Source organism: Balaenoptera acutorostrata, chromosome 3, assembly GCF_949987535.1.
Source record: "Balaenoptera acutorostrata chromosome 3, mBalAcu1.1, whole genome shotgun sequence".
Taxonomy (NCBI): domain Eukaryota; kingdom Metazoa; phylum Chordata; class Mammalia; order Artiodactyla; family Balaenopteridae; genus Balaenoptera; species Balaenoptera acutorostrata.
Genome location: NC_080066.1, coordinates 135,077,507 through 135,099,392, shown reverse-complemented (window position 1 = coordinate 135,099,392; position 21,886 = coordinate 135,077,507). Strand labels below are relative to the sequence as shown.

Sequence of the window (21,886 nt, the reverse complement as noted above, 5' to 3'; positions counted from 1 at the left end):
ATGATTGATGTCACTTGAAGTAAGATTAAACACAAATCAGAACTAAAAAGAGATTTCTCTTCTTACCTATTAAATTAGAAAAATCTGAAAATTTGATAACACTCTTAGCTGGTGAGGCTGTGGGGCAATAACCACGTTTATGTATTGCTGACGGGAGTGTAAGTTGATCACAATCCCTGCGGAAGGCAATTTGTCAAGAACTATCAGAATTAGAAATGCATATGCCCTTTGACCCAGTGAATGTGTCTTTATGATTTATCCTGCTGAAAAACTAGTACTTGCTATTTGAAGTATAATCCATGGAAAAGAACACATATAATAAATGTTGGCAAGGGTGCAGAGAAAAGGGAACCCACATATACTGTTGGTGGGAATGTAAATTGGTACAGCCACTGTGGAGAATAGTACGGAAGTTTCTTAAAAAGCTAAAAATAAACCCAGAAATGACCCAGAAATTCCACTGCTGGGTATATATCTGAAGAAAACCAAAAACACTAATTGGAGAAGATTCATGCATCCCAGTGTTCGTAGCAGCATTATTTACAGTTATGTTGTGGAAGCAACCTAAGTGTCCATCGACAGCTGAATGGATAAAGAAGATGTATATATACATGATTTTTTTAAAGATATTTTATCATATGTAATGAGAAGGAAGAAGATAGGTGCAAATGCAGATAGATTTAGTGGATGAAAGGTGACAGGAATTCCTGTCTGATGCCTTCTGTTTTGGTGGCAGATTTTGAAGCAAGATAGAGGGTATTTTTGAAGGCATTGGTTGGCAGTGTGGATGTTTGAGAAGAATGTGAAATTGAACTTAGTAGAAAATCATAGAGGAATTGCTGGTTATTATTTCTGTATGTTATGTGTTTTCAAAGTCTCCAGATAGTCCATTATTGACATATTTAGTATCAGAAGGAATTTATTAAACTTTTTAAAAATTCTAATTAATTAATTTTTGGCTGCGTTGGGTCTCTGTTGCTGCACGTGGGCTTTCTCTAGTTGCGGTGAGCGGGGGCTACTCTTCGTTGCAGTGCATGGGCTTCTCATTGTGGTGGCTTGTCTTGTTGCGGAGCACAGACTCTAGGCACGCGGGCCAGTAGTTGTAGCTCGCGGGCTCTAGAGCGCAGGCTCAGTAGTTGTGGTGCACGGGCTTAGTTGCTCTGCAGCATGTGGGATCTTCCCGGTCCAGGGCTCAAACCCGTGTCCCCTGCATTGGCAGGCGGATTCTTAACCACTGCGCCGCCGGCTAAGTCCCTAGTTAACTGTTTCTAACAGCTCTTAGAGTGTAGGTTGTTCTCAGGGATTTTTTTTTTTTTTACATGTCTGTTTCCAGGAATCAAGTTTTTAGTAACTTGAATGAAAGAATTCATATTTTATCTTAATCAGAGGTTTAGTTTTGAACCTAGAAGGATTTTTACTACTCCATCTAATGTTTATTCAAGTAAGATGATTCATTTTGTTTGTTAATATCATTATCTTAAGGAAGTATGTGAAGTTATTCATTTGTAATGAATAATTTTGGTTTTTCATTTAATATTAAAACTATTTCGTCAAGTTCAATTTTTACACCCTCTAATAATTTGTACAGCTGGCTTTTTTTTCTTACTTGCTTTATAGTTAAGATCTGTGAAGAGTTTTAACTGTCATTAAAAGACATGATAATTACAGCTGGTAACATTTAACTTAAATTCAACATGGGAGGGCTTTCCTGGTGGCTCAGTGGATAAGAATACGCCTGCCAGTGCAGGGGACATGGGTTCAAGCCCTGGTCCGGGAAGATCCCACATGCCACGGAGCAACTAAGCCTGTGCGCCACAACTACTGAGCCTGCGCTCTGAAGCCCATGAGCCACAACTACTGAAGCCTGCACGCCTAGAGCCCGTGCTCCGCAGCAGGAGAAGCCACCGCAATGGGAAGCCTGTACACCACAACAAAGAGTAGCCCCCGCTCACCACAACTAGAGAAAGCCCGCATGCAGTAACGAAGACCCAACGCAGCCAAAAATAAATTAATTAATTAATTTAAAAAAAATTCAAGGGCTTCCCTGGTGGCGCAGTGGTTGAGAATCTGCCTGCTAATGCAGGGGACACGGGTTCGAGCCCTGGTCTGGGAAGATCCCACATGCCACGGAGCAGCTGGGCCCGTGAGCCACAATTGCTGAGCCTGCGCGTCTGGAGCCTGTGCCCCGCGACGGGAGGGGCCGCGATAGAGAAAGGCCCGCGCACCGCGATGAAGAGCGGTCCCCGCACCGCGATGAAGAGTGGCCCCCGCTTGCCGCAACTGGAGAAAGCCCTCGCACGAACCGAAGACCCAACACAGCCAAAAATAAATAAATAAATAAATAAATAAATAAGAAAATCCTTTAAAAAAAAAAAAAAAAAAAAATTCAACATGGGATAAAAAAAAATAATGGACTCTAAATTACAGTTTTAGACTTGGAAGGATTTTAGAAATTGTCTAGGCCAGTGGCTCCTGACATTTTTAAGCATAAGAGTCCTTTTAAATGTCAAAGCATTTCATGACCTACAAATGATAGCAGCTTGTATAGTGAGTATCAGTTGATAGAGAAAATCCGTAATAGCAGAAAGTTTCTGTAGACCTAAAGATTATATTTGAACATAAATTTGTATTGTAAGTTATATCATGTACATGCATGTGAAAATTCTAGTACATAAAGTGGAAGTTATTTTATTCATGCTGTAGACAGTTCATGGTGCCCGTGTGAATGCATGGTCACTTTGCAAAGCTCAGCAGCCCTACAGGGATAAAAAAAAGTGAGAACCACCAGTTTCTTTTGGTCTAGTTCCTGTGCTCTGTCTTTACTCCTGGTCCTTTTCCCCAATTTTTACAGGTGAGAAAACTGAGGCCCAAAAAGATTAAGTAACTTGAGATCACACAGCTAGTTAGTAGCAAAAAAGTTCCTATATTTTCTCTGTTGAAATACAGGAACAGTGGAAGTTGAGTTGATAAATAGATTGAAAGAATAAACTTACCCCTTAAGGACTGGCTTATTCTAGGGGAATAATTGAATTACTGAGGGGAATCGCATACGGCTGACGTTTGAAACACTGAGAAGATAATGCTGAAAAATATATGTACTTGTATATACCGTGATAAATTGATCAGGATGTTTTTCATTTTTTTCCTGGCTTTATTCTGGAAGAATCAACTTGAATAAGAATGTTTTTCAAAGATTGGAAGCTACATTTCTCAGTATGGCCTACTGCACTTCTCATACTAGCTTTCCTTACATTTAGACACATGTAGAGGATGATTAATTTCCTTCCTGTTGATAGAGAGGTCCGTGAAAGCCCAGGGAAGAAAACTGTACAACCATCTTTAGTAGCCTGCTGCTGTGTTTAATGAGACTTAATTATCCTTGCTATCAAGAAATTCATTCTTATATTTATTTAAATCTTTAACGCTTCCGTTTGCTCTCAGTGTTCGTGGTAAAGATAGCAAACCACTTGCTCCTCTGGAAAGGCAGCATTTCATAATGGTCCAGTGCTGGAGCCTGCTGCAGTATCCTGGCTGAAATGCTCACTGTGTAGCCCTGGCCATGACATTTAGACTCTCTGTGCCTCTGTTTCCTCATTTCTAAAACCAGGATGAAGCTAGTACCCATCTCAAAGAACTAATGTGAAGATGAAGTGATGTAGGAGTACTTAGAACAGTGCCTGGCCCTTAGTGAGTGTTCATTGAATGTCAGTTGTTAATAACAACAGTAGTTTTCCTACCGTCACTACTTTAAGGCATTTAGCCTTGTATTTCATGGTTAATGATTATCTGTTTCTATAATCTTTCCATTTAAAATATATTTTCTAACCCAGATTCAGCAGTATTTATGCTTTCTTTTTGGTGAGGAAATACATTTTGTTAAAAATAATTTTTAAAAAATTCATTTGAATCAGTACAAAACACCTGCCTTTAATTACTGCTGTGTAGTGTATCTGATTTCCTACCTGTTTGAAATGAACTTCAGTTTAGCAGAAACTGTCTTTATGGTTTCCTCTGAAGATTTTTTTTATTGTCACCACTGGTTAATACATAACTGAGAGTTTACTAATTTTCATGCCACAATCTAATTTGCTTTCTACAAACATCAGCGTTCCTTTTCTCTTTAGTTTAGTTTAGTTTTGTTTTTGTTTTTTTACCTTATTCTGCTTTACTTTTTGATGTTGGAACATATTTATTTAACGATATTTTATGCAGGCACTTCATATCATATCAGGCATTCTCTTTGGTTTTTAAAAACTCTTAAGAGTTATTTAATGCACTTGAAAACAAACTTTTTTTTGCAAGTTATGTTCATTTAACAAGCATTTGCTAAAAATACTGACTACATGTCCTGTGCTACATGAAGTTAAATTGGGCCAGCAGCCTTGAAGAGTTGGCTGGTAAAATCATTATCTACTCCTGAGTCAGTGCTCTAAAAGAGTTAAATCCCCTCGAACACTAAAAGAGTCCCATGCAACACAGAAGACAAGCAAAACTCACTAACTCTTAGAAACTTAATCTGGACATTGGCCCCAGTTTTCTCCAGTTTGATATTTTTCAACTCTTTAATATAAGAGAACAAATTTTGTGATTTGTTTGGAAAGGAATTGAAGTAATTTTGTCTCCTTAGTAAACTGTGGTTTATTTTTTCACATTTTATCCTCCAAATGGTTTAGCCACAGTTTCCAGGAAACTCATTCATTGTAGGCAAAACCCATCAAATTAGCAGTCAAATGAGTTTGTTTTTTCCTCCTCTTCCATGAAAGAGATACCTAACAGAGAAAAGGTCTTTTTACTTCAAGTCTTTAAAGCTAAGAAAAGGATAAGAAATGTGAATTGGTGCTCTGCTTTGATGTAAATGTGGCTTTAAAAAAGCTATTAGTAAAATCCTTATCAATTTTTCTTTATGATAATCGCTTACTATGACTAAATAAAGTATTAGAGTTGTAAAATGTTTTTAAACAGGAGAGTCTAAGTCACTTTATAGAAAAAAGAATGTTAAGGCAATTAAGATTACTCCCAATGTTCCTCCTAGTTTTGTTAATGTACATATATGCGTATGTAATTGCACTCGTCCTTTCTGAATGCACATGTTCTGTCTTCCGTTTTGCATGACTAAAATGGTTTTGTGAATAGGTGCATAACAATTGCTACAAGAGGTTTTTCAAACGCTGAGTATTCACATTGCCACCTCATACTATGTGGTGAAAACCACTGATTTATGTGAAATCATAAAAGGGGAGGAGGTAGAAAGAAATGAGGATTTATGTTAAAAAATATTGGAACTCTAAAAACATGTTTGTTTTTACTATATTTTCGCAAAAAGAAGGAAAGGGAGTATTTAAATCTTACTAGAAAGGGAGCCTATGTAATATTCCTGGGTAATGCCACTTACTTATTTTTTAACTATTCTAGTGGACATTTGATAATATTAGAAGATATTTATGAAAAAAAATTTAAACCTAAGGGCCTAATTTCTACTTAGTATTTTCCTTCAAGAAAGTCATAACTTAAAGCCCTGATGAAAAGGCTGTATTACCGGATGGATGTTAGTAAGCATTGAACAAGGATCTATGTTTTTTAAATGACTTTATAAAAATTAGAAAATTTGTCTATAGTACTTAGAGTGTGCAATTATGTTTTTCTTATAAATAATTTGGAGTACATACATTAAAAGAGTATTCTGCATATATAAATCACTCTGATGAATGCTTTTTTTTTTTTTTTTAATGAAAGGTTTCTCTTTTAAATTTATTTATTTATTTATTTATTTTTGGCTGTGTTGGGTCCTCGTTTCCGCGCGAGGGCTTTCTCTAGCTGCGGCAGGCGGGGGCCACTCTTCATCGCGGTGCACAGGCCTCTCACTATCGCGGCCTCTCCTGTTGCGGAGCACAGGCTCCAGACGCGCAGGCTCAGTAATTGTGGCTCACAGGCCCAGTTTGCTCCGCGGCATGTGGGATCCTCCCAGACCAGGGCTCGAACCCGTGTCCCCTGCACCGGCAGGCAGACTCTCAACCGCTGCGCCACCAGGGAAGCCCTGATGAATGCTTTTTAATTCATAAATTGCATTGGTACTCATCCTGATGGGCATATATGAGTGCCTTACATATTCTAGTCAGAAAAGTCCTTGCCAACTGAACTATTACCACATAAGGCAATGCTTCATTTAGCAGAGCAGATATACAGTATAACCTTTTTATAATGATAATGGATTTTCTGCTTCACTCTCACCAATATCTTAATAAAAAACACTTATTGGACATTTCACCCTCTTTTTCTCTTATATGACACTTTCTACCAACAGTACCAAGTATTTCCAACTGATGAATGAAAGTGAATATTCTTTATCAGCATTTTATCTTAGGGCGGTCTGTTTTATAACGTGGATCCCATAACAAGTGTTTATGACACAATTTCTGTATTTTGAAAGTGGGCATTTTGCTAAGGAAAATCTGAAAAGAGCTGATTTCACTTTTAGTGATTGTTAATTTAATAAAGCTGATGTGAGGAGGGATTTTTGAAGTTCTTGAAGTACGTGGAGGGATAATTTTGATACTTAATCAGGTCTAAAGTACTTTTTTAAAAGAGGAATCTTTTGTATATTATTAAGCCAGCTATTGGAATAATATTATTCCAAGTTACTAACTTTTGGAAAATTTATAATGTAGCAGTTTTTATGATATTTTAGAAAGTTTTTATGGTGAGACTGTTTCTTTCCTGACAGGTGTATTCCTTGCAAAGGTTCTCGATTTCCTCCCACCCTTCCACGCCCTGCGGTAGCTGTATTATCCTTTAAGCTTCCTTACTGTCAGACTGCCACAGAGAAAGGACAAATGGAGGTATGCACACATCTTACCTCGACACTCTGAGTTTGATAATACCCTGCCTGTGACACAGACATTTAAAATTATTCTGATGACCAGTGTTGAGTATTCATTATTTTATAATTAAAGAAATAGCAGTAGCTGTGAGGGAAGAGGGCTGCTTCCAGGGACTTTGTCTACGAGGTAAATGGGTGTGACTGTCAGGGCCTCACTAGGGTAAGGCGCTCACTGTCGGGCTTGGACAAGCGCCTAAGAGGACGTGCCTCCATGAATTTTGTTCCCTTGGGCGCCAGGCTTGCCTCACCGTACTCCCAGCCCTGTGTCATCAAAAGTCATTCGCTGTCTTGCAGTTAGTTATTCTAAACAAGAAACAAATCAGCTTATAAAAATCAAGTTTACCAAGTTCTCTGAGCATCAGCTATGATAGCTAGGAAACTTTAAAATGCTATATACAGTTGACCCTTCAAGAACATGGGTTTGAGCTGTGTGGGTCCATTGATACATGGGTTTTTTTCAGTAGTAAATACTACAGTACTGCACCATGCAAGATTGGTTGAATCTGAGGATGCCGAACCTCAGATATGGAGGGACCGCATATATATGGAGGGCTGGCTATAAGTTATATGCAGATTTTCAACTACACAGAGGGTAGGCGCCTCTACCTGTTACATTGTTCAAGGGTCACTGTATTTCCCTCTTTTTTTTTAAGGATAGAAGATTAAGTCAAGGCATAATATCACATTAGAATTGTAAAATAAGCTGTAGAAAGGAATATTTCAGAAAATATTTTATTCAGAAACTGGTGTCGTATGATAAATGTTTAACACTTGCGTGGTATTCAGCTGATAGTTGGCTCTAAGCAGTTTTTCCACTTTTGCAGGAACAGTACTGGCGTTCAGTTACGTTTCACAACCACCTTGATTATTTAGCTAAAAATGGTTATGAATATGAAGAGAGCACTAAAAATCAAGCAATAAAAGAACAACAGGAACTTTTAATGAAAATGCTTGCGGTGAGTAAAATAAGTATAGTGGGGAAGAAAAGTTAATTGCTTTTCTCTAGGTTGAATTTCTTTTTTTTTTTTCTTCTTTTAATCGGTCTTTAACATCATACTGTGCTGATGTGAACTGAATGTTAAATTCTACTTATATAGGATAAAAATTCCACTTAGAGGTTGTTAATCATTCCCATTTTTTATTACAATTATTGAAATTTAATTTTTGTACCCAAGAGCCCCTATGTATAGGAAACATCTCTTTATTGTACCTTTGACTTTTACCCATACAGTTTAGTACCTGCTATTGTTCCTGGAATGACCCAAACGTAGGGGAAATATTCCAGGGGCATATTCTTCAGAGTGATCTTTTACTAGTTCTGTCTGATAATTTTTTTTTTTTTTTGGAGTATAATTGCTTTACAATGGTGTGTTAGTTTCTGCTTTATAACAAAGTGAATCAGTTATACATATATTTCTTAATGGTATGTGAATTAGCACCAGGTTCCACAACCTAGAATTCTTAAGTTGTATCTGGTGGTGTTTTTCTCCCTTAAAAGTTCAGTTTCCCAGTTCACGTTGCAGTTAAAATATTTAAGACATTGCCTTGTATCTAAGATCATAGGAGGAAATAAACTCTTCTGGTGCTACCTCCCTTTTTTGTTTTTGCCGACTGGTCTGTGTTTTTTTTTTTTTTAAAGAGTAAGCTGTTTTTTGTTTTTTTAAAAAATAAATTATTTATTTATTTATTTTTGGCTGTGTTGGGTCTTCGTTTCTGTGCGAGGGCTTTCTCCAGTTGCGGCGAGTGGGGACCACTCTTCATCGCGGTGCGCGGGCTTTTCACTGTCGCGGCCTCTCCCGTTGCGGAGCACAGGCTCCAGACGCGCAGGCTCAGTAGTTGTGGCTCACGGGCTTAGTCGCTCCACGGCATGTGGGATCTTCCCAGACCAGGGCTCGAACCCGTCTCCCCTGCATTGGTAGGCAGATTCCCAACCACTGCGCCACCAGGGAAGTCCTGGTCTGTGTTTTAATAGGCCCTGTAGGTGATTCAGATGCTCATTAATAAAGTTTGAGAACTGGCTCTAGCTCCTCTCTTATCATGTGCAGCAAATAAAGTTTGAGTGTAGACTTTTAGGTCTGCAGGCTGAGCAGTCTTAAGAACTTTGATCAGGCTTTTAGATATGCCTGCCTTTTGTTATCCTCTTAGGTAAAAGTTTGTCTGTAGCCAGTGACCAGGTTTGGTCCCCTGGATATTTAAGTACATTTATCATTAGAGACAAAAGAACTTTTTGAAACATAAGATTCATAAGTTTGTGTCCTCATTCCAGGTTGGCTTATGAGGAGGAGTATAATGTAATTTCTTCTGTGCTCTTCTTGCACTAGACTGTAAACACCTTGAGGGCAGTGACCATGTGCTGTTCACTACTGTATGCCAGGCACTGATGTAGTGTCTGATACATAGTGCACCTCAGTATTTCCTAAGAGAGTAAATGGCCCAGACTTTTCATTTTAAAGTTGAGGAAAAAAACTCCTGAGGGAAAACTGATATCTGAGCTTATTGTAACTTGTCTCCAAAAGGTGATATTCACTACTGTCACCTCTGCAACACTGCCTTGCATTTAGTGTTAAAGAAGTTTAATTAGTTTACTATAGAGTAAGTTTTGTTCCATTCACAAAGTCCCATTTGTACACCAACATGAACTAGTAACCTTTTTATTTCCTGCAACATATGTAAGCAAACATGTTTGATGTATTTACCATTTAGCCATAGAGGAGCTTTTCCGCTGGGGTGAAGTGTTCCTTAGCAGGGTGCTAGTAGCACCCTGTTAGTTCTTTAGCATTCCTGCCCCCAGGCAGATGCCCATAGTTCCACCTAATTACTGGGAAAACCATACTACTTTCATTTCCAAATGCCCTCTGAGGCAGAGTACCACCCTGATTGAGAAGTACTGCTTACAGATAAGTGATTCTGGAAAACTTGAGAAGGACATGCAGGTAAATATCTGAAGCGTCTGTGCTGATGAATCAGACTTGACATGTCTAAGTAACAAAGTAATACTTCTATGAATTATGAGACCTTTAGTGGTCTTCGAAGTATTAGTTTTCCTCACATTGTACTTCAGTTGCCTCACTTTGAGTTGTCAAAATTCATAGCAAAAGAAAAAGTCATGATAAATGAATGTTTTTCATTTTATATTGTAAGTATAAAAAATAGAGCAAGAAAAAGGAGGTTGTTTGCTAATTTGTAGTTGAAGTTGTATAACTGTTTCTGGTAGTTAGAGATCATGGACAATCATACTTAAAAAGCTAATGGATGAATCTATTTGCCTACCCACATTCACTTAGTAGCATTTGTGTGCCAATTCTAGGCAAAATAATAACAAATCATTTACAATTTATTCTTTCTTTCAATTTGCTACCCTGTTTTGTGAGTGCAGGTGGTGGAATGGGCAGGAAAACAAATTTAGGAGAACCATTTTTGAATTTTTAAATAAATCTCTTACTCTCCTTGCAATCAATAACTTGAAATGATATGTCATATTTCATGGTTGATTGTAAAATGCACCATTATTTTACTTATTTAAGTCACTAAGACAGAAAGAAATGCTGCCAATTAAACTGACTCACCATCAATTGTAAGACACTTCTCAACTTCAGAGAGAGATGTTAAAATGTGTAAAAATGTGCCTCTTAGAATCAGGGATACAGTATCTAGAAAACTTTTCTCAGTTCTACTAGTAGTATCATTCTTTTATTTTTAAAAAGTTTTATTCAACATAATTTGACTTTTTTCCCCCTTTTTTTCCTTTAGCTTTCTTGTAAACTGGAGAGGGAATTTCGTTGTGTGGAACTTGCTGATCTAATGACTCAAAATGCTGTGAATTTAGCCATTAAATATGCTTCTCGTTCTCGGAGATTAATACTGGCCCAGAGACTTAGTGAACTGGCTGTAGAGAAAGCAGCAGAATCGGCAGCCACCCAAGCTGAAGAAGAGGAAGAAGAAGAAGAGGATTTCAGAAAAAAGTTGAATGCTGGGTAAGAAACGTTTGAGTTTTACCATCCTGAATGTTGACTTGGTCTTTTTATAGCTCTTTATTGAATAATATCATTGTCTTTTAGTTACAGTAATACTCCTACAGAGTGGAGTCAGCCAAGGCTCAGAAATCAAGTTGAAGAAGATTCAGAGGATACTGGAGAAGCTGATGATATAGAAGAAAAACCAGAAATACACAAACATGGTAAGATAACATTTTTAAGGCAGTTTAAAGATGAGATGTGTCATGTGTGTGACTTCTCCCCTTTTACTTGGCTGAGGGAAATTGAATACCCATACGTTTTCAAGACATCTTTCCTATCTGATTGTTGATTACAGAAGATGACTTTATCTTCCCAGTTACACTGTATTGTTTTATCTTAATTATTCTGTAGGAGAAAACCCATTTTTCAAAAGTGTAAATTCCTCTGATATGCCAGCTATTAAGTCAGGTAAGAAAATTTTGATTTTGTAATATCGAGAAAATTTTGAAGTAGTCTTTACAGTGATACATCTACTCAAATACACCTTACTCTTCAGGGCCTGTTTTGTTGTTGTTTTTAATCAGAAATGTTTGTGAAACAGTGGTCATTTAACAAATACTTATTAAATGCCTATTTTGTGTCTAGTATTTGCCTGGGGTGGGGGGCTACAGCGGTCAAGTAGACATGCATGTCTGATCCCTGCATAAACCTTATAGTACCAGCTGGCTTTTAGAAGTATATATATATATATAAGTTTGATTTTAATATACTTTTACATGTGTACAGATTATTAAAAGAGCATGTAGGGGCTTCCCTGGTGGCGCAGTGGTTGAGAATCTGCCTGCTAATCAGGGGACACGGGTTCGAGCCCTGGTCTGGGAAGATCCCACATGCCGCAGAGCAACTAGGCCCGTGAGCCACAACTACTGAGCCTGCGTGTCTGGAGCCTGTGCTCCGCAACAAGAGAGGCCGCGATAGTGAGAGGCCCGCGCGCCGCGATGAAGAGTGGCCCCCGCTTGCCACAACTAGAGAAAGCCCTCGCACAGAAACGAAGACCCAACACAGCCAAAAATAAATAAATAAATAAATTAAAAAAAAAAAAAAAGAGCATGTAACAGGTGGCTGTAATCTAGTCAGTGGTGGGGGATGGTTTGGGACCCCAAGGAAGGCCTCATGGAATGTTTATTTATTTTTTAAATATATTTTTGGCTGCATTGGGTCTTTGTTGCTGTGCGCGGGCTTTCTCCAGTTGCGGCGAGCGGGGGCTGCTCTTTGTTGCAGTGCGCGGGCTTCTCACTGCGGTGGCTTCTCTTGTTGCGGAGCACGGGCTCTAGGCCCGCGGGCTTCAGTAGATGTGGCACACGGGCTTAGTAGTTGTGGCGCAGGGGCTTAGTTGCTCTGCAGCATGTGGGATCTTCCCAGACCAGGGCTCGAACCCGTGTCCCCTGCATTGGCAGGCGGATTCTTAACCACTGCGCCACCAGGGAAGCCACCACGTGGAATGTTTAAAGCAGAGATCTAAAGGATGAATGAGTCAGCCAGGCAAAGGTGGGTGGGAGCAGAAGAAAAGCATGTGGGCTTAAGGAACAGCATGTGTGAAGACTGTAAGAGAGGCTTGAAGAGCACAGAGAGCAAAGAGAAAGGGGTGCTGAATGGTTTTGGAGCCAAACTGTGCAGATCCATGTAGGCCATGGTAGGATTTTGATCTTTATTCTGAGGTTGCTGGGAGGCTGTTGTAGGCTTTAATCAGGGGCAGAGTATGGCGCACTGTGAAGAGGAGGACTGCATATAAGGAGACTTCTGAGGTAGTCCCAAGTGAGACTGAATAGACTGGGGTGGTGGTGATTGCTGGTAGAAAGAATGGGAGGAATTGAAGAGGTGTTTCTGAAGATGATATAGAGAGTATGGAAGTTCAGGGTGTGAAGAATAACTGTCAGTTTCTGGCTTGAGTGCTTGAGTGAATGATGGTGTCATTTACTGAGTCAGGAAACACTAGGGAAACGTAGGTTTAGATAGGAGGACGATGAATTACTATTGGCTGTTTGGGTCAGGAGCTCAGGAAACTAGTATCTCTGGGATGGAGATATAAAGTGAACATTGTTGACATAAGTATAGCAGTTTAAACCATGGGTATGGGTGAGTGAGCACTGGGGGAGGATCAAAGTGAGGAGAAAAGGAGGTTAGGCCTAGAGAGGAGGAGGAGGAGGAGGACGAACCATCAAAAGAAAATGAGGAAGGAGGTAAGCCAGGGAATGCAGTATCTCAGAAGTCAAAGGGGAGATAGTATCAAGAAGAAAGGAACGCTCCGCTGTGTGGAGTGCTGATGAGAGGTCAAACAAGGTGATGGCTGGAAAAGATCCACCAGTTTTGGCCGCATAGAGTTTACTGAGTTCTTAGCAAGAGCAGATTCTGCAGGGTAGTAGGGCTGGAAGCCATGTATTGGATGGAGGAACATATGAATAGTGAGGAAATGGGAATAGCTATGTAGACAACTCTTGAGAAATTTGGCTGCTTAGGGGAGGTGAAAGAAAATTATGTGGGGGGCGAGAAGGGGATGTGGCAGAGAACGTGTTTGGTTTTTGTTTGTTTCTTTAAGTTGGGAAACTTGAGCCAATAAAGAAGGAAAAGTCAAAGATGACACATGTAGCCATTGATAGCACAAGTTTCTTGAAAAGCAGGAGTGGGTGGGATCTAGAGCATTCGTAGAGGAATTATTAACTAGCTAAAATAAGGCACCATTCTTCCCTGGTAACAGGAGAAAAGAATAGATCTCTACATATTGTATCTGTATATTTCATAGTGGCAAATTGGGATAGTTCCCATCATCTAATAGCTTTTATTTTGACTTAGAAATAGGAAGGCGGTCATATATAGTTATTAATAGTTTTAAAGTTGCAAAGTACATTATTTTCATATAATACAGATTAAAATATTCCATTATTCTTATAGAAGTCATAAGTCTTCTGAGTTTTACCACTATTAAGTGAGGGTTTCTTTCTTATGAAAGGTGCAGTTACCTCTAGCAACCAAGGACGAATAAACCCCTTCAAGGTAAACTTTCAGTGACGTTTTCTATTATTTAAATACATTTCCATACAGAGAAATATTTCCAAACTACCAGATGACCCTCCCCAGACTTAAGAGGCATTAAAGACTACAACAGATTAAATTTTAAAATATTTAAATAAGTAAATATTTTAAAATAAACAAAGATGAAAGCAGCACTAGTTCCTGCTTGGACCAAGAGTTACATTTTCTACTTATCTTCTGAGAACCTACAGTTTTGAAGGTTTTCAAAACTTGGGGATGTGGTATTTGGGAATATGCGCATCAGTCTTAATTTGGATTATACCAAATATATTCAATTCCGAAGGTGAGACTACAGTACAAACTTAACAGAAATTTAAAGGAAAAATAAATCTCTTGGCATTTTTTTTTCTTCTTTAAACATTAAATGCTAATATTAGTTTGCTTTTTAGGTATCAGGCAATTCCAAAGAGCCATCCATTTCAGTGAATTCAGTACGTTCAACTAATATTTTAGACAATATGAACAAATCATCCAAGAAATCTACTGCACTTAATCGAGCTACAAATTATGAAAAGTCTCCAGTTATAAAGCCTCTGGTTCCAAAACCAAAGTCTAAGCAGGTATGATTTCACCTGCCCCCATCTGCAGTACACAACTCATAGTCTGTTTGTCTTACTTTAGTTCTGTTCACTCTTTCAGGTATGAGACACGAGGCTCCAGTTGTTTATAAGTGATTGTCTAGTGAGGGCAATGGTTCTCAATTCTGGTTTTGCATCAGAATCACTTTTTAAAAATATGTAGACCCAGGACAGGGACTCATGCATCTATCTGTATTTTTTTTTCATTTTCCAAGTGGTTCTGATGCATGTCCCTATTTAATGACAGCTGGTTTAGTACCTGGCCCTAATCCTTCCTTGTTCTGTATTCTGATTTTGCCTCCCAGATTTTGTCCCAGTTTTGGTATTTTATCACAGATTTGTCATCAGTAAAATAGACCTGCCGTTTGTATTTTCCATTTCATATAATTTTATTCATCTAGAATACATGAAATTTGAGGTACAGTTTTTTTGGGTTTTGTGTGTGTGTTTATACATGTTTATTTTCGACAGAGAACCTCTCGGGACTTCACATGTTGGTGTAAGAATTCTAAATAATTATAAATATTTCTCCACATTTTTCAAAATTTGCTTGTAACATATAAAATCATACTAGATTTTGTTGCGGTATTCATTATGTTTGTGTTTACAGGCATCTGCAGCATCCTTTTTCCAGAAAAGAACTTCCCAAGCTGATAGGACTGAGGAAGTAAAAGAAGAAAATCCTAAAAATCCATCACCTGAAACCCCAGCTATGTGTCCTCAAAACACTGAAAATCAAAGGTCAGTACATAGAGAAATTTAGTGTTCTCAAGATGTAGTATTCCAATAAAAGGCATACAGAAGTAGCAATACAAAATTATGTGGCCCTATTATTCATTCATGTAAATACTACATTGGCACAGGTAGTAGGCATTCTGAACACTTGTAACTTTAGGGAAGCCACAAATATTGATTAATGTCTATTTATATTACTTATTAAAGTATGCTTTGATAAACTGCATACATGTTTTAAATTGTGGATACGTTTTGCTGGGACACTATATTTTATAATTAGTTCATTTTTTCATTTGTTTGTTTTTAAATCGTTAGTATAGTTACATGGGAGAAACACAGTCAAAAGATAGAAAAAGATGTGTGATGAAGAGTAAATCTTTTCCCTGTCCACCCAGTTTCCCCTCCACAAATAGTCACTGCACAAGTTTCTTATATAGCCTTCTGGAATTATCCTATGCATGTACACTTAGATTTATCTATTTTTTTTAGTTTTACAGAAATGGTAGTATACTCATTGTTCTGTGCCTTATTTTTTTCATTTAATAGCTTTTGCAGATGATTTCTTATTACTACATGAAGAGTTTCTTTAATCTTTTTACTTCCATTGAATGGCTATACCATAATTTATTTAGTTCTCTACTGGTGGACAAAAGGTAGTTGCTGGTCTTTTGCTAGTACAAATAGTAGTACAGTGAATAACTATATGAATATTATATACCTATAGCTGTAAGATGGATTCCTGTATGGTTCAAGCTAATGTACAATTGTAATTTCGATAGATATTGCAAAATTGTTCTGCATGGATGTTGTATTATTTTGTACACCCCCAGCAATATGAGAGTTCCTATTTGTCCATATCCTGTTTGTCCGCCAACTCAGTGTTACCAGATTTCTTGATCTCTTGTATGCTAGATTTATTTAAAATACATCAGCTAAATTGCAGAAGTCACCATCTCATTTTTAGTGTTATGTATCTCATTTAACCAATATCTCATGTTAACCAATTTAATTTGAAGGGATAGCTGTGGTTTTTATTTTTCCTCTTTTGTTCTGAATTTAATTTAGATATTAAACACTGAAATTTTTATTTAAGAAGATTCCATTTTTTATACTATCAACAGGCTATACAGAAAAAAAGTGTTCAGTAAATATTAAATGTTTGCATTAAATCTTCACTTGTGACCTAAAGACAGTTTGTGTCAGAACTGAAATCTAATAAAACTGACAAGTATGCTGTGTTCATGCTTTACATAATAATGGTACAAGAAAGGACCCACACTCCCAGGTCAGCTGTGAGGGCAGGGGTGAGGAGCTTGAGAGAAGTTGTGACGATTTCAAATAGCTGGTTTGGGAAATGGAGAAAGGCTACCAAAGATACATGGAAGGGTTATATTGGGCTAGAGGGGCTAAGTAGGATTGGAGACCTTGAGCCTGTCAACATTCATAAAAGAGTTGAAAGTTCAGAGTTTTGCTGCACTTGGAAAATACAAATGTGAGTAATCCCTTTGAATTGATCTTATAAAGGATTTTTTCAGCTCATTATTCCTGCAGTCTCTAGGCAGTTTTAAGTAATATGTAATTATGAATATTAACAAGTGTAATTAACTGTGTCTCTTTTACTTTATATATAGGTATGCTAATGGTTAATCACTAACCTGAAAAATCATGAAGCACTTTAAGACTGTGTCTTAATTATAAAATTTTTTTACATAACTGCTATTTTAGGCCAAAGACCGGGTTCCAGATGTGGCTGGAAGAAAACAGATGTAATATTTTGTCTGACAATCCTGACTTTTCAGATGAAGCAGACATAATAAAAGAAGGAATGGTTCGATTTAGAGTATTGTCAACTGAAGAAAGGAAGGTAAGTAAGGTTAATTGTACTGAGATTGAGACTTGAGTGAATTTCCAGGGGTTTTTTTTTGTTTTTTTTAATTGGGGTATAGTTGTTTTACAATGTTCTGTTAGTTTCTACTGTACAGTGAAGTGGAGTTCCCTGTGCTATACAGCAGATTCTTATTAGTTATCTATTTTATACATATTAGTGTATATATATCAATCCCAATCTCCCAATTCATCCCCCCGCCCTCGCTTTGCCCCCTTGCTGTCCATACGTTTGTTCTCTACATCTGTGTCTCTGTTTCTGCCTTGCTGTCCATACGTTTGTTCTCTACATCTGTGTCTCTGTTTCTGCCTTGCACACCAGTTCATCTGTACCATTTTTCCAGGTTCCACATATATGCGTTAATATACGATATTTGTTCTTCTCTTTCTGACTTACTTCACTCTGTATGACAATCTATAGGTCCATCCACGTCTCTATAAATGGCCCAATTTCATTCGTTTTTATGGTTGAGTAATATTCTGTTGTATATAAGTACCACATCTTCTTTATCCATTCCTCTGTTGATGGACATTTAGGTTGCTTCCATGACCTGGCTATTGTAAATAGTGCTGCAGTGAACATTGGGGTGCATGTGTCTTTTTGAATTATGGTTTTCTCTGAGTATATGCCCAGTAGTGGGATTGCTGGGTCATATGGTAATTCTATTTTTAATTTTTTAAGGAACCTCCATACTGTTCTCCATAGTGGCTGTATCAGTTTACATCCCCACCAACAGTGCAAGAGGGTTCCCTTTTCTCCACACCCTCTCCAGCATTTATTGTTTGTAGATTTTCTGATGATGCCCATTCTAACCTGTGTGAGGTGATACCTCATTGTAGTTTTGATTTGCAGTTCTCTAATAATTAGTGATGTTGAGCAGCTTTTCACGTGCCTCTTGGCCATCTGTATGTCTTCTTTGGAGAAATGTCTATTTAGGTCTTGCCCATTTTTTGACTGGGTTGTTGTTTTTTTTTTGATATTGAGTTGCATGAACTGTTTATATATTTTGGAGATTAATCCTTTGATTGTCCGTTGATTCATTTGCAAATATTTTCTCCCATTCTGAGGATTGTCTTTTTATCTTGTTTATAGTTTCCTTTGCTGTACAAAAGCTTTTAAGTTTCATTAGGTCCCATTTGTAAGGATAATTGTACTGAGATGGGGACTTTAGTGAATTCCCAGGTTTTAAAAATTCTTAAAGAAAGTGCCTTTTTCTGTTTTTAGAAATTGAATACATTCTGATAAACTCTTGGTGGAGAGGAAAAAAAAAGTGCATTACTTATCAAAAGCAAAAAAGATTAATAAGTAAAAATGAAATTAATTCACATTTTTGGACTACTACTCTGAAGTCCTTGTAAGCAGAATTTCTTAAAATGCTATTTACTTCCACATTGAATACTAAATGAGAATACTGCTTTGGGGGGAAAAATCTGATGTTCTATTCTAGCCTTTCATGTGAAATTTAGGACAGGTGGCTTGTACCTATTGCTCCTCATGTCAGTTTCTGCCATGTGAAAGAAGGCTAAGAGCAGCTTTCTTTTGCAAGGGGAAGGATTGTGTGTGTCGTATCAATAAATCTCAGACTTCCCTTCCCTAGGAATGGCTGCGTGCAGCATGGGCACCTTGTGGCATAGTTACTTACCTTGATAAGCTGGTTTTTACAAATAAAAGTATTGCAAAATGAGGAAGCTAGAAACTGGTCTTACCACCTCTAGCCTCCTTTAGAATCTCATTAGCATCTTTGTATGTCTCATTTTTTATAAGTATTTATAAAAGGATAAAAATCGTAAAGAATTAGATAAAATGACATCTGAGTGAATAAGACCATATTAGGAAAAGAGGAAGAGACTTGGCAAAAGTTGTGATTGTGTTTTTGAATACTTAAAAATGTAATCAATATTTTTAGTGTAAACCTTAAACATTTCTTAAATCCAGTCTGTTAATGTGAAAAATACTACAGGTCAGATGGTCCCTTTTCAACAATAATGACTAGGAAGGAAAATAAAGTAGGAGGAAGAGGAATTGTTATAGATTAAAAGAGGTTTAAGAGGTAAATGAAATGAGTGAAGCTTGTTAGGTTCTTGCTTAGTGAGTAGAAACCAATCCCAAAAGAGCGTATACTGTATATAACATTCGTGATATGACAAAGTGATGGGGATGAAGAACAGAGAACTGATTGCCAGGGGTTAGGGCCTGGGAGAGGAGTGGGGTGGGGCAACATGTAGGGTCCTCATGCTTATGGAACTACTGTTCTGTATCCTGAATGCGGTGATAAATACACAGCCTACAATAGAATTATACACACACACACACACAAACAAGTAGAAATAAAAAAGGGGATTTTATCAATGTCAATATCCTAGTTGTAATAGCGCACTACAGTTTTGCAAGATGCCACCATTGAGGGAAGCTGAGTAAAGGGAACACGGTGGCTTTCTGTATTATTTCCTACAACTTCATGGAAATCTATAATAATCTTAAAATAAAAGGTTTTCTTTTTAAAAAAGTACCTGCAGTTATAGTGTTTTGCACTTAATATGGTTAAATACAAGCAGAGTTTAGATTGAAATGTTATAGAGGTAGAATGTAAATTTTTTAAGGTGCCCTGCAATTAAGTAATAAGAGATTTGTTTAAAAAAAAAAAACAAGAACCCTTAATGATTAGTTTAACAATTCAAGTGCTAATTATGCTGCTTTACATAAAGGAATGTTGCCTGCAAAAGTAACAAAATCATGTCCTTCCTATTTCTTTGTTAGTGCCTAAAAACTTTTCTCCTGCAATATTTTTATAAAGGCATGGGCTGCCAAGGCCAAAGGAGGAACTGCAAGTGATGGAGCTGAAGAAAAGAAACGAAAACGTGTGGTCGAGGATAGTCACGAAACTGAAAACCAGAAAGAAAGAACGAAGGAGAATCTGAATTTGCCTAAAAAGCAAAAACCTTTAGATCTTTCTACAAATCAGAAACTGTCAGCTTTTGCATTTAATCAGGAATAGAGTAAGGAAGTGAACTTAGGAAAGTAATGGATTTTTTACTCATCTTTGATGAATCCAGACCTTTTAAAAAAATCTTTAGGAAACTCTTTATATATTTTTAAAAGAGTTTAAAGACTGCTGTTTGTCTTTATAAGATAATGTAGTAATTATATTGGTGTAGGTAGCAGGGCATCTGTAAAAACTATCATGTCTTCAGATTACTTTGTCCCCAAATGGAGGGCCATTCAGAAGCATTGTGGTCATGGTCACTGACTGGAGGCCACTGTCATGTCCTATTGGAAGCTGATTTGATTTTGTTTCTTACCTTCAAAATCATCAAAGCCAAGGTCTTAAAACCTCTGAGCATTGAAGTACCTTGTAGGGTTTTCCTTGTTTGGTTCATGTCATGTACTGGGAAGTACTACAGAAGTCCTCTTCCCAAGTGTGTTACCATAGACTGCTCTCTATGTCTATACTGGCCCCAGGGGACCATGTATTTTTTTTATATGGGCCGTAAACATGTAAATAATTTTGTAGATGAGACCTTTTGTTTGTTTTGGCAGTTTCTTCATATATTACTTTTAATTATTTGTGTAGCCTTTTTTTTTAAATAAAACTTTCACATTTCCATATTTAGCTTGATATGCCCTTCACATTGTATTTCCATGAAATGGAAGTGTTTCTAGAAAATATATTGTATATTTATTACTGTAATTTCTACCACCCCCCATCCTATTACACAGTATACACACAGAAGAGGATTGAAGATACTGTTTTGATAGCATTGCAGCCCAGCGCATGATGTGCTCCTGTAAGCTACTCTGGTTATCAGCATCAGCAGTGCTTTTCTGAGCAAGTCTTTGAAGCCTTGATAAGAGAGTGGTTGAAGAGTAATGGGAAGTGTTTAACTCCTCTTTTATTTTGAACAAACAAGATTTAATTAAGTAGTTCATACATTTTTTGGTTAGTATTCTAAGCAGAACTTAATACAAATGCAGCCACTTAATGAGGACAAAGTACAAGGGGTGGGGTTGGGATAGGGGGATAGTAGTAAAGTCAGGTGGCTCAAAATCGAGGGTAGTTTTATAGGTTGGAAGGAACAAAATATGTTGAAAATTTAGATGTGTAGGAGCCAAAGGATATTCTTTGTCTCATGATGATTAAGGTTGGGAAGGAATACATTTCTGATTGTTTAATTAGTAGCTGGTATTGAGAAACACTGTAGCATAGAGGTTAGGAGCACAGATTTCAAAGCCAGACTACCTGGGCTCAAAGGACCACTGCAATACTACCAGCTAAATAACCTTGGGCAAGTTCTAGCCTTTGTCCACTCATCTGTAAAATGGGTATATTAATAGTAACTACTTTAGAGGGTTGTTATGAGAATTAAATGAGGTAAAAGCACTTACCTGGCACATAGTAATGTTTTATATACATATCAGCTATTGTTACTATGCTGTTGGCTGGTTCATCTTGCTTTGTCATTAGGTTTGATTCTGAATTAATTATGAATGAATTAATTTTGATTTCAAGATCCTGAAGTAAAAGTTTATTTATATTACTTTGGAAAGCATGTTTATTGACATGTATTTTGTTTTTACTTCCTCAACTTACTTATTACCACAGTGTATAATACTTAAGGATATAATCCTTGAGTGTTATATTTCAGATCCATAGGAACCTGATAACACCAAGGATTTGCAAAAAGTTTTTTCTTTCTTTCGTTCCTTTGGCCACGCCATGCGGCATGCAGGATCTTAGTTCCCCAACCAGGGATTGAACCCGTACCCC

General features: G+C 37.4%; 1 protein-coding gene across 6 annotated transcripts in view; it reads left to right on the top strand.

The window, feature by feature from the left end:
* The window catches only part of WDHD1 (WD repeat and HMG-box DNA binding protein 1), a 97,503-nt gene that overhangs the window by 44,022 nt on the left and 31,595 nt on the right, over nucleotides 1-21,886 (top strand). For 2 of the 6 annotated variants that reach the window (XM_057544362.1, XM_007192888.2), the window contains 10 exons: nucleotides 6,722-6,836; nucleotides 7,702-7,833; nucleotides 10,628-10,851; nucleotides 10,936-11,054; nucleotides 11,245-11,301; nucleotides 13,841-13,884; nucleotides 14,313-14,483; nucleotides 15,112-15,242; nucleotides 16,962-17,100; nucleotides 19,916-20,737. In XM_057544362.1, the coding sequence (XP_057400345.1) occupies nucleotides 6,722-6,836; nucleotides 7,702-7,833; nucleotides 10,628-10,851; nucleotides 10,936-11,054; nucleotides 11,245-11,301; nucleotides 13,841-13,884; nucleotides 14,313-14,483; nucleotides 15,112-15,242; nucleotides 16,962-17,100; nucleotides 19,916-20,116 (1,333 nt within the window). In that variant the 3' untranslated portion in view covers nucleotides 20,117-20,737. Of the gene's footprint in view, nucleotides 1-6,721; nucleotides 6,837-7,701; nucleotides 7,834-10,627; nucleotides 10,852-10,935; nucleotides 11,055-11,244; nucleotides 11,302-13,840; nucleotides 13,885-14,312; nucleotides 14,484-15,111; nucleotides 15,243-16,961; nucleotides 17,101-19,878; nucleotides 20,738-21,886 lie in introns of those variants that run through there. The other 4 variants (XM_057544360.1, XM_057544361.1, XM_057544359.1 and 1 more) reach the window with 3 other exon arrangements.